The 12,364-nt window shown below is 41.8% G+C and overlaps 1 protein-coding gene across 5 annotated transcripts in view; it reads left to right on the top strand.

The window, feature by feature from the left end:
- HELZ (helicase with zinc finger) overlaps positions 1-12,364 on the top strand; it is a 181,622-nt gene that overhangs the window by 41,503 nt on the left and 127,755 nt on the right. For all 5 annotated transcript variants that reach the window (XM_059380533.1, XM_059380534.1, XM_059380536.1 and 2 more), the window contains 2 exons: positions 8,951-9,178; positions 11,752-11,788. In XM_059380533.1, coding sequence (XP_059236516.1) covers positions 8,969-9,178; positions 11,752-11,788 — 247 coding nt within the window. In that variant the 5' untranslated portion in view covers positions 8,951-8,968. The remainder of the gene's footprint in view (positions 1-8,950; positions 9,179-11,751; positions 11,789-12,364) is intronic.

The raw sequence follows: 12,364 nt of genomic DNA, 5'->3' as shown, positions 1-12,364 counted from the left end.
AGAGAGAGAGAGAGGAGGAAGCAGGCTCCCAGCAGGGAGCCTGATGCGGGACTCGATCCCAGGACCCTGAGATCACGACCTGAGCCGAAGGCAGCGGCTTAACCCACTGAGCCACCCAGGCGCCCTATAGCTTAATAAATTAAGGCCAACTTGGAGTCTAATCGAGACCTGATTGTGTGGCTGTTCGTGATTTCTGTCAGAGTTAGTAGATAGTGTTATAGAGATAGAGTAGATGTTCAGCACAGCTCTTCAGTCTTCTCAGATCTCGACAAATGCAGTCCGATTCCTTCTACCCAAGTTACCTATGAGGAAGATATTTTTTGTTTGTTTGTTTCTAATGGGAACAAGTGTATAAGATAGAGATACAGAAATTCTCTTCAGTTTAGATTGAAGAAATTTTTTTTTACTACTATTGGCTCCTGCTGTTTGCTCCAGTTGATTTTTCTTCTTTGAAGTCTGTTTGTAATCAAATAAGCTTTAGCTCTTTTGAAGTAAAAGAGGAACATAGCTACATTAACAAGAAAAGTTAATTTAAGGAAGATAACTGATTTTTTTTTTTTTTTTCAGTAAACCACATTTCATGACTTGATTTCATGGTGGTCGGATGGTTATTCTCATACAGTTACAAAACGAAGTCCACAGTGGGAAAAGAATGATTCTTTTAAAAATCACCTTCCTTTTTATCATCTGTTACTGAAAATGTCTTAGTCCAGGCCTGTCTCCCTAGCACCTTTGTGGCGCACTGTTGATTTCATTTTTCTCCATTATTTACTTTTGGTCCTGGACAAAGTACCTGGTGATAATGGAATTCTTCAGAAGTATCCTATATTTGGTGCCAAGTGAGCTCAATGAGTGCTCAGTTTGGAGACTTTCTTTCTAAGCCTCCGTTCTTGCCTCTGAAACATACGTGGATGGAAAGGGTCATGGGCGTAGGTTTTCCATTGATTAACATACCCTTCCATATCTATTTCTTTACAGTTTTTAAAAACATGTTAATTGTGACATTGCGATTCATATTTTAAAAGTGATTTAAAAATTTTACTTTTAAATTATCATACTGTAAAAGTGGCTTTTTTTCTTTTGGTAAGAAAATTTTTTCAATTTAATACACGTCTAGTTTGTGTAGCTTTCCCCACAGTCTGGATACACGCTATTATCATCCCAAAAAACTCCCTCATGCTCTCCTTGTGTAATTATCCATCCCCATCCCATAACCCCTGCAACCACTGATTTTTCCAGCCCTATAGTTTTGGCTTTTTGAAAATATAATACAAATGGAATCATACAGTATTAAACTTCTGAGACTGGGCTCCTTTACTCTGTCTTTCAGATTCATCTAAGGTATTATATATATTACAAATTTATTCTTTATTTATTGCTGAGTAGTTTTCTATCGTTACTCATTAAGGGACATTTGGATTGTTTCCAGTTTTTAGCAGTTATGAATGGAGCTACTGTAAACATCTGTGTACAGATTTTTGGGTGAACATAACGTTTTCATTTCTCCAGGTTTGCTGTCTGTGGGGAGAGGGATTGCTAGGTCATATAGTGAGTATATGTTTAACTTTTTAAGAAACTGCCAATCCTTTTTCTGGAGTGGTTGTACCATTTTATATTCCCACTAGCAGTGTATGAGAGTTCTGGTATTCCACATCACTGATAATATCAATATTTGCAATGTAGTCATTCTAATAGGTATCTAGTAGTAGTGCCTAATCATGGTTTTAATTTGCATTTCTCTGATGACTAAAGCCATTGAACATCTTTTTATGTGCTAATTTGCCATCATCATATTTTTGTGGAGTGCGTGTGGAAATTTTTTATCCAGCTTTTTTTTTTTTTTTTTAAAGATTTTATTTATTTATTTGACAGAGAGATTACAAGTAGGCAGAGAGGCAGGCAGAGAGAGAGAGGAGGAAGCAGGCTCCCTGCTGAGCAGAGAGCCCGATGCGGGACTCGATCCCAGGACCCTGAGATCATGACCTGAGCCGAAGGCAGCGGCTTAACCCACTGAGCCACCCAGGCGCCCCTTTTATCCAGCTTTTAATTTGGTTATTTTCCTATTACTGAGTTTTGAGAATTCTATGTCTAGATACAAATCCTTTTCCAGATATGTGATTTGCAAAAAATTTTCTCTTAGTCTTTATCTTTCTCTTCATTCCTTTAACGTGGGATTTTAGAGGACAGAAATGTTTAATTTTGATTAGGACTAATTTATCATTTTTTTCCCCTTTTTTTGGGTTGTACTAAGATTGATAGATTTTAAAACAAGTTTCTTTCCTATAAAGGTAGTGAAAACTAACTTAGTGTTAGGAATGGTCTCATAAAGTTGACTTTGTGGAAGGTGCAAATGTTATCATTTTACGGAAAGGTGGTGTTAATTAAAATACTCTGAGTCTTAGAAACATCTGTGACTTTTGATTAATCGAAAGAGTTGATTGGCTTAGATTTGGGAAGATTTTCCTACTTTCTCTTCAATGGTAATCTCTAACATGGTTAATATACAGATACTTTTATGATGCAGAACTATGTAGGAAATCAGTCATTAAGACTGTGAAGATACTTTACATTCACATTTAATATTTTTGGAAGTGCCTGGGTTTGAGTTTCCACTCTTGGAAAGCATGGGAACCTCCATTGTGGGTTCAGAGTCAGTGTCATGGCTAAAAGCATGAACCGTGTCATTCTGTCTGAATTTGAATCCTGCCTCTGTTGTTTACAGTATAACTGTGGGTAAGTAACTTTTCTGTGCTTCAGTTTCCTTCTCTGTAAATGAGATTGGAAAAATAATAATATCCACCTTGTAAGGTCATTATGGGGATTAAATTGGATTATGTAGCTCATTTTCAACAGCATCCATCACACAGTAAGCGTTCAGTAAATGGTTCTTATTATTGCCGAAGTAGCTTTATGGTGAAGTCATTTAAACACATGTTTTAGAATTATATTTTCAACATGCAGAATAACCGAATATCACACTTTTTTTCCTCCTTACACTTACTGTTATTAGTAATCAATAACTGTGGCCAGTGCTATTAGTAATCATGTGCGTAGATACTGTTTTATGAGACAATTACCAGCTCCTCTGTCTTTTACTTCCTGTAAAGTACTAATTAGATGTACATATACATCAGTTAGTTCCAACTGCCTGAAGCATCAACCTGAACTGTCTTAAACTAGAAAGAAATTTCTTGGTTCATCTAACTGCAAAGTTCAGGCATAGCTAGATGGAGTCAGGCTCAAGTCGTGACATCGAGACCCAGTTTCTCCCCTGAATCAACTCTGCCTTTTTCTAAAGTATAAACTTCAGTTGTAGGCACTATATGGTAGAAAAATGGCTGCAGCACAGTCATCCCCTGGAGCCTCAGATTTTAGGTTCAGCAGGGAAGAACACCTATCTCTTTCCCAGAAGCCTCAGCAAAAGTCTCATGTCTCATTGGTTCTGATGGGGTCACATGTCTTACCCTGAGCCAATCTTGGTGTTTGGGGCTGTGAGGCTTGGATTGGCCAGTCATGGTCACATGACAGCCTTAGCTTCCTTGGTGCAGTCAGCTCTTCAGGAACCACATGGATGGCAGTAGGGGAGAGGTGAATTCTCAGAGGGAGAGTATGGGCTCCTGTTACCAGGAAGAGGAATGGGTGCTGGGTGGCCAAACAACTAATGATATTAGTCTCTTTTATAGGTCAGCAGCGGATTGCAGGAGTTCATGGATGTGGATTGGAACCTTGGTTTCTGATTCCCACTTTCTTGCCTGGGAAGTTACATACTCTCAAGCTCATGTTCCCCACACGGGTTGGAGTTTGTAGAAAATTAGTGTTTTATGTTCTTTTTTTATGTTCTTTTTTATGTTTTTATGTTCTTTTTTAAGATTTTATTTATTTATTTGACAGACAGAGATCACAAGCCGGCAGAGAGGGGAAGCAGGCTCCCTGCTGAGCAGAGAGAGCCTGATGTGGGATCTGGTCCCAGGACCCCAAGGTCACGACCAGGCAGAGGCTTAACCCACTGAGCTACCCAGGCACCCCACAACTTGAATGTTTTTAACAGGAAGAGAAGAATCAAGGCTGGTAGAGGGTAGCTCTCACAGTAGGCAGATGGGGTGCTTCTTCCTATATTGAGGTGATTCATGTGACTCAGCTCCTTTCCCTGGACCTCCCTGTCCCCATGGGAGAGGCTCTCCTAGACCCAGCTTGGTCAGTGTCTGCCCTTGGATCAGGCCGTTCTGGCCAGGCAGTGGATCGTATGCTATTGATAAGGCTGTATCTGTATCCCAGACAAGAGGGTCTGTCACCCCTACAGTGAGGTGTAGCTGGGTGCTGGCCTCTTCTAGTAGGAGTAGTTCCAAATCTCTTCATACATGGGGGTATAGCTCAGTGGTAGAGCATTTGACTGCAAATCTCTTCATACATATTTTCTACAGTCCATTTTAGCATGGCCTGAGACATTATCTCACTTTGACTGGCAGTTTTTATTTTATGTTTGAGAAAGCACTTCATCTTTAGGAGCATGTGTAACAAGGTCATGCTTTTTTCTGAAAAACCAAAGAAAACAGTTGAATAAGACCTGCTTCGTCCTGATCCACTCTACAGCCAAGTACCCTAAGAGGTTCAGGTAGGACTTAGGTAGAAACTAATGATCGGGACCTGATTAATGAAGGTATTTGTGATAGAAACTTTCACATCCTCTTCTGAGGTTGGCACTTGAACCTAATGAATCAGATGTTAACTCCTTAAGTCATTGAGCCACAAAACTTCTGCCTCTAATCTCTACTTACATGTTAAATGTTACTGAGATTTCCCTGGCGAAAATGTTTGGTGGCTAATGTTGGTAGGAGTCTTTGTGATCTCCCTTTGTAGTCCCTTTTAGGGGTTATCTCATCTAAATCAGTGACATACAAACTTACTTACTTCTCCATAATCATCATCATTTTATTGAGATGGATAAAAGGGATGAAAATAATACCTCTGTTAAGTAAGTAAAGTAGTTAGGTAGAGTGCTGTTTTGTTTTCTATAAATACATTATTGTATGTTGAGATCAGTACAGTGATTCTACTTCATTTAAATTGAAAACTTGGAATTTTATTTTATTTAAAAAAAAAAGATTATTTATTTATTTATTTCACAGACAGAAATCACAAGTAGGCAGAGAGGCAGGCAGAGAGAGATGGGGAAGCAGGCTCCCCGCTGAGCAGAGAGCCCGATGCGGGGCTTGATCCCAGGACTCTGGAATCATGACCTGAGCTGAAGGAAGAGGCTTTAACCCACTGAGCCACCCAGGCCCCCCGAAAACTTGGAATTTTAGGAAAATAACAATAGCGGACACTTAACTGAGCACATACTGTGCCAGGCATTTTTATAAGTATTCTATACATATTAATTTATCTAATCCTACATTAACCATTGGAGGTAGGCATTAGTTGTTTTGCCATTTTAGAGGTAAGTTGAGATATAGGAGGTTAAGTCACTTGCCCCAGGCCATGCAGCTGGTGAGTGTCTGAGTGACAGAGTGACAGGACTGATGGTGAGTGGGGAGGGGGGGGTTGGTTAGTGAGAGGGGCTGGTGAGTTAGTGAGGGGAGCTGGTGAGTTTTGAATGCAAGTCCTCTGGCTCTAAGCCTATGCTCTGAATCACTGTGCTGCATTCTTTTCCCAAGAAAGATTTTAGCTTGTGGATTCTTAGTTTTTCTTTTCTTTTTACTTATTTTTGTAGTATTTTCTAGATGTGTGCTGAGAGTTTTATAGGAAAGATTTGCTCATTCTGGGGCCTCTGCCTCAGAATGATAACCGTGGTTTATCTACTTATTGTTGCTGTTTTCTGGCAAGCAAACACTATATGCTTGTTTGTGTCGGTAGTTCTCAATCAGGAATGATTTTACTCCCAGGGGACATTTGCTCCTGTCTGGAGACCCTTTTAGTTGTCATAGGGTGGAAGATACTACTGGCATCTAGTGGGTAGAGGCCAGAGATTCCATTACACATCTTTTTTTTTTTTTTTTTTTAAGATTTTATTTATTTATTTGTCAGAGGTAGAGGGGGAGAGAGCGAGTGAGCACAGGCAGACAGAGAGGCAGGCAGAGGCAGAGGGAGAAGCAGGCTCCCTGCTGAGCAAGGAGCCCGATATGGGACTCGATCCCAGGGCGCTGGGATCATGACCTGAGCCGAATGCAGCTGCTTAACCACCTGAGCCACCCAGGCGTCCCTCCATTACACATCTTAACAAAGTACAGGGCAGCCTCCAGAAACAAAGAACTATTTGGGCCATAGTGTCAGTAGCATTAACTGAGGTCTGTATATGGTTATCTTGTCATGCCATTCTTATGCTTAAGGGGCAAAGTCACTGTAGTAATATAGAAATCATTATTTTTGATTTTTGTTTGGTAATTGGTTTTATCCAAATTAATGCATGTTTGTATAAGGGACATGAATACCAACTAGATCCTACATGTTTCAGCTCCCCTAAGTCACACTGGGTCTTGTGGTCCACTGAAGGAGGGCTGAGGTAGTTGAAAGGGAGGCAGTGTAGAGACTGAGGACACAGGACTCTAAATATCTATTGGATTATTTATTTATTTAAAGATTTAATTATTTCTTTTAGAGAGAGAGGAGGAGAGGGAGAGAGGGAATCCTCAAGCAGATTCCTGCTGAGTATAGAGCCCGATGTGGGGCTTGATTTCATGATGCTGAGATCATGACCTGAGCTGAAATCAAGAGTTGGACACTCAACCGACCAAGCCACCCGGGCGCCCTTATTTGTTGGATTATCTTGTGTAATTCACAACAAATACGGGTGTTTTTGTTTTTGTGGTTCTTGGTAAAAGTTAATTTTTGTGGTTCTTATTAAAAGTTAATTTGTTAAACGTAAACATTTAAAATATTCTGTAATTTTAAAACCGTGCTTTGGCATTTTTTTACTTAAAATTTCAAACGGAGGAAAGTAGAGAATATTGTATCCCATGTGCATACCAGCCATTTTAACAAATGTTAACAAAGGCTGAAGTCCTTTTTGACTCTTTCTTGGTCCATTCCTCGGAAGTTTCTACATTTTTTGACATACAGGTATCTCGAAGTTGAAGAGGCCCAGACCTCTGTGATGTCTGTTCTCCTGCCTTACTCGCTGCACCACTGTGTTTTGGGGGCCCATCTGCAGGTGTCTCCCCTCGGCTTTTGCTGCAGCGCAGAGGCAGCATGGGGCTGAGGAACAGCTGGGAGAGCGCGGGGCCAGGTGGTCATCAGAGCTGGAGAGGCCAGGCAGGAGCGCACGTGTGGGCTGGAGAGGGACAAGAGGGACAGAGAAGTCCCTGGGGCCAGTTGGTAAGGTGAAGGTAGGGAGGAGCAGGAGAGCGAGTGGGGGGAAGCGGGCAAGAACAGCAATCTGCATGCTGACGGAGCTGGTGGCTAGAGGTCAGCCAGACCGACCCTGGGAAGCAGTATCGTGATTGTCGGGTCACGGGATTTTAGGTCTTGTCTGCCTGGCTTTTGTGCTCTTGCTGTGTGAGTGGTCCAGCCAGGGAGAGGCTGCACTTGAACCCTCAGTCTGTCTTCCTTGGACTGCCTCCTAGTGATCCCTTATCAATGGCAGTGCCTGCCAGTTCTTCACACGACTTCTATATGAGAGTCCTTCCTTCCTTAATTATTTTTATTTTTATTTTTAAAGATTTATTTAGTTGAGGGCGTAGCCAGAGAGAGGGAGAGAGAGAGCCTTAAGCAGGCTCTGCACTTAGTGCAGAGCCTGACACGGGGCTTGATCTCATGACCCTGAAATTACAACCTGAGTCGAAACCAAGAGCTGGATGCTTAACTGTGCCACCCAGGCACCCCAGATTCTTTCCTTATTTAAAAATCTGTCATGCCCCATCGCCTGTGGAATAAAGCTCTCACTTCTTGTGGCATGTGAGGTCATTCATCTCTCCTCCTCCTCTTCCCCTGACGCAGCTGGAGTTTAAGTCACATAGTTTCTCCTCTAGTCATTTCACTCGAACTCTTTTCTCTCTTGAAGAGCCCACATATACTTTTCCTATCATCTCTGTGTGGTGAACTTCTGTTCACCTTTTGAGGCCAGCTCATGCCTTTCGGCAGATGGAATAAGTCTTTCTTGTAATTGTTCATTTGTGCTTTGCTGCTCTTGCTAGAATCGCAGTTTCTTGAAAGCGGTGATGCCGGGCTCCCATCCCTGACTTCAGTGCTCTGAGCACGGGGCTTGGCCTCAGGAAATCCTTGTTGAATTGAATTAATCAGCAGTTCAAACTTGGACTTTAGCCTTTTTTTTTTATGTTGGTGGAGAAAATCCTGCATGGTAGAGATTTCGATGCTCTGCAGTCACAGTCACAGAATTACAAGACTGAAATCGGGAGGTTTTGATTTGAAACATTTCTGTACCTTCTGGTTAAAAAAAAAAAAAAAAAAAAAGAAGCCTTCATGGTTTGTCGTACTCTGCAATATTCAGAGTCAATGTGTCATTTATATATTTGCCTCATGTATACATTTGATGCATTGTTTGTATGATACTGACTTACGGTTGACATTTTGCTTGGATCTTGGTAAAGACTTCGTAAAATAGAAAAGAGAAGTACAGATTGTGTGGCATCAGTCACCCTGCTCAGCTGCAGCTTGATCAGAAGGTGGATTCAGAGTAACTTCTTAGATAGATAATTAAACCAGCGGAGGTAGGAATGAGGTTACAATTTAGTAAGATTTTATTTTTTTTTTAAATAAAAAACTTTTAAAAAAGATTTTTATTTATTTGACAGAGAGGGAGAGCACACAAGCAGGGGGAGCTACAGGCAGAGGAAGAGGGAGAAGCAGGCTGCCCGCCGAGCCGGGAGCCCGACGTAGGGCTCGATCCCGGGACCACAACCCGAGCCAAAGGCAGACCGCCAACCGACTGAGCCACCCAGACACCCCTTTTAGTAAGATTTTAAAACCTTCTCTGACTTGTTCTTTCTTCCTGTAGGATTTTTGTCCCTGAGTCATGGAAGACAGAAGAGCTGAGAAGTCATGTGAACAAGCGTGTGAATCACTTAAGAGGCAGGACTATGAAATGACCCTCAAGCACTGCACAGAGGCCCTCCTTTCTCTTGGCCAGTACTCCATGGCCGACTTCCCAGGGCCATGTCCACTGGAGATAGAAAGCATCAAAATTGAGAGTCTTCTTTATAGAATTGCCTCATTTTTGCAACTGGTGAGTAAACACTGTTGATAAGCCAGTTATAAACCATGTAAAGGGGACTTTTTCACAGAGTGGGGACAATCGTTGGTCGTAATCACCTAATTCTGGGCTGAGGAGATGAGTGACCTGGCTAGTGATTGCTGAATATGTTTAATTGCAACAGCAGTTTTTAAGCCTTTAACATTGTACTACTGTGTAACATTTTGGATTATTCACTCATTCAGCAAATATTTATTGAGTGTATACTATGTGCTGGACACTGGTCTAGGTACTTAGTATACATTGATGAAAAAGAGAAAGATCTTCATGGTAATTTTTGTATTAGGGGACAGACAATAAACAACAGATATTATACGTAGGTAGACACTTTAGATTATTAGAAGGTAGCACTCTGCTTGAAAAAAAAAGATGGACAGGGCAAGGGTGATTGTGGATACTAGAGTTAGGGACGGTTTGCAGTTTTTTTTTGGGGGGGTTGCAGTTTTGAATTGAGTGGTCAAGGTTGGTTTCACTGATCAGGTGATGTGAAGGAGGTAGGGGAGGTAGGGGAGTGAGCATTACAGGCAGAGGAAATAGTCCGTGCAAAGATCCTGAGGCAGAAGCCTGACTGGCATGTTTGAGAAATAGCTAGGAGGCCAGTGTGCTGGAGAAAAGTATGTAATGGGGAGAGGGTAACAGAGCTAGATCTTGTGGGGCCCTATATATATGTTTTTCTCCTACTTAAGACAGGGAGCTCTTGTGGTTTTTTAATTTTTTTTTTTTTTTTTTTTAGATTTTATTTATTTGTCAGAGGGAGGAGCACTAGAATGGGGAGTGACAGCCCAAAGGAGAAGCAGGCCCCTCACTGAGCAAGGAGCCTGATGTGGAACTCTATTCTAGGGCGCTGGGATTGTGACCTGAGCCAAAAGCAGATGCTTAAGTGACTGAGCCACCCAGACATCTCTCTTGTGGTTTTGATTAGAGGTTTTTATTAGAGGATTTTGATTAGAGGAGTGGTATAATCTGATTTGGCAGGAATTCTTTGGCTTTTGTTTTGAGAATAGGCTATTGAGGGGTAAGTGTAAAGGCAGGGGACTAGTTTAGAGGCTGTTGGAATAATCCAGGCCCGAGATGATAGTGACTCAGACAAAAGGGTGGCAGTGGATCGAGAAGTGCTTTGGTTCTGGTTCTGAGATGAAGATAGAGCTAGTAAGATTTCTTAATACATGAATGGAGGGAGTGAGAGAAAGGGAGCAGACACAGTTTCCTTACCTCAGTGTTGTTTTGTCTGAGCAGTAGGAAAGTGGGTTTTCTTCAATTGCGATGAGAAGGCTGAAGATGGGGAGCAAGTTTTACTGGCGAAGATGGGAGCTCAGTTTTGGACCTACTGAGTCGGAGATGTCATTTAGATATGTAGCTGGAGATGTTGAGTGAGCAGTCAAATATGCAGGTGTGGATTTTGGCAGAGAGGTCTGGGTCAAAGACACTGACTTCAGAGTTGGTGGCCAGTGGGTGATATGTATCTAAAGTCTTGAGCCTGGGTGAGATCACCAAGGGAACGCGTGTACACAGAGGAGAGGAGAGGACTGAGGACTTAGGTCTACGTGTTAGGACGTTGGGGAGAAGAGGAGGGACCAGCAGAGCAGCCTGAAGAGTGATGGAAGGGGAAGGAAGCTAAGGGAGGACGGTGTCTGGTAGCCATGTGAGGAAAGTGGATCCAAGTGAGGGAGTGTTGAGCAGTGTCGGTCGCTGTGGATCGAGTAGTGGGAGTTGAGAGTTGGCTGGGGTGTGACAGTGTATCTGAACGGGAACATGGAAATGTCGTGTGTGTCTAACTGGATACGGTTCAGGTCACTGAAGACCTCCATGAGAGCAGCTTCCATGGAATGGTGGTGACTAAAGAAAGTTTAAGACCGAGTCACGGGGAAGGACTTGGCAATACATGAGTAAGACAGTTCTTGAGTTTTGTCCCAAAGGGGCACAAAAAGTGGGAGTGGTAGCTGGTGGGAGAAGTGAAATCAAGAGAAGGATTTTTTTTTTTAAAGGTGGGTTGAAATAGCACTGTTTGTTTCTAGGACTGAACCAATAGAAAGCAAAAAAGCCAGTGATGTAGGAGAAATAGAGACAGCTTGCCAGAGTGATGTTCCTTGAGTGGGCCATAGAGCAGGTATGCGCAAGTGGAATGATAGGTTTGAGAAAGGAGACCTGGATGGCTTGTCTGGTGACAGAGGGAAGCAGGGTGCTGGGAAGCAGGAAGACCTGATGTGACAGTTCATGGAGGTTCTCGTCTCATGGCTTCGGTTTTCTCAGTGAAGACTTTAGCTGAGGGTGATCATGAAGGAGGAGGTTCTGGTGATGTGGAGCTAGAGAAAGTGAGAAGTGGTAGTGAGTAAATGGATGGGGAAGTGCAACGTTACAATGTTTATTTGTAAAGTGCTATATAAACCTCAGAGAGCACGTGACTTGGTTTTGCTCTGTGAATGTTACATTTGAAACATTAATAATTAAACTTTGAAACAAAGCTGAGCTTTTTTTTTTTTTGGATAAAACCTGCGTTAAGCAGCCCTTGAACTACTTAATTTTATCTTGTATCTTTTATTTTGCAGAAAAACTATGGGCAAGCTGATGAAGATTGTAGGCATGGTATGTTTAAAAATGGGACTGTTTTCTACTTTGAGTATTTTGAGTTACTTAAATTGAGCGTTGTTTGAGATTTGATTTTTTTATATGCTAATTTCAAAGAGAGATTGTAATATTTTAAACACTCCGCCTTACTGTGGTGCCTACTAATTCTGGATGACAATTTCCTTGTCTTGATGGTTATACACTCAAACATTGTTCCTAGTCATGAGTGGGAACATTGATAGTGTCCTTTTCAAGTTTGTATATTTTCAGTCAATAAGAGCTAAATTTTAAAACTGTTAACATGCATCAGTTAAATGTTAAGCTTGGATAAGTTGAAATACTTGCCTGTCCCTCCTAAAATGTGTTTTTCCCTTCAGTAGAAAATTTCCCTTAGAGAGGAAAGACTAAGCAGGGTGCTCCTTGTGCTTTTTTCCTGTTTTCTTTGGGCAAGAAATTAATTAAAAAGATTTTTACTCTTTGGGTACTCATAGGATGGGAATCCTTTTCTTCATAATTGCTGCCAGTTCACTGGAGTGAATCACGAGGAGGGAGTGGGAGAAGGGGTTGAGCGTACATGCTCACACATCCTTGGTG

Source organism: Mustela nigripes, chromosome 16 (assembly GCF_022355385.1).
Source record: "Mustela nigripes isolate SB6536 chromosome 16, MUSNIG.SB6536, whole genome shotgun sequence".
In the NCBI taxonomy this organism is placed as follows: domain Eukaryota; kingdom Metazoa; phylum Chordata; class Mammalia; order Carnivora; family Mustelidae; genus Mustela; species Mustela nigripes.
The sequence above is the reverse complement of the archived record's forward strand: the minus strand, read 5'-3'. Positions and strand labels throughout refer to the sequence as shown.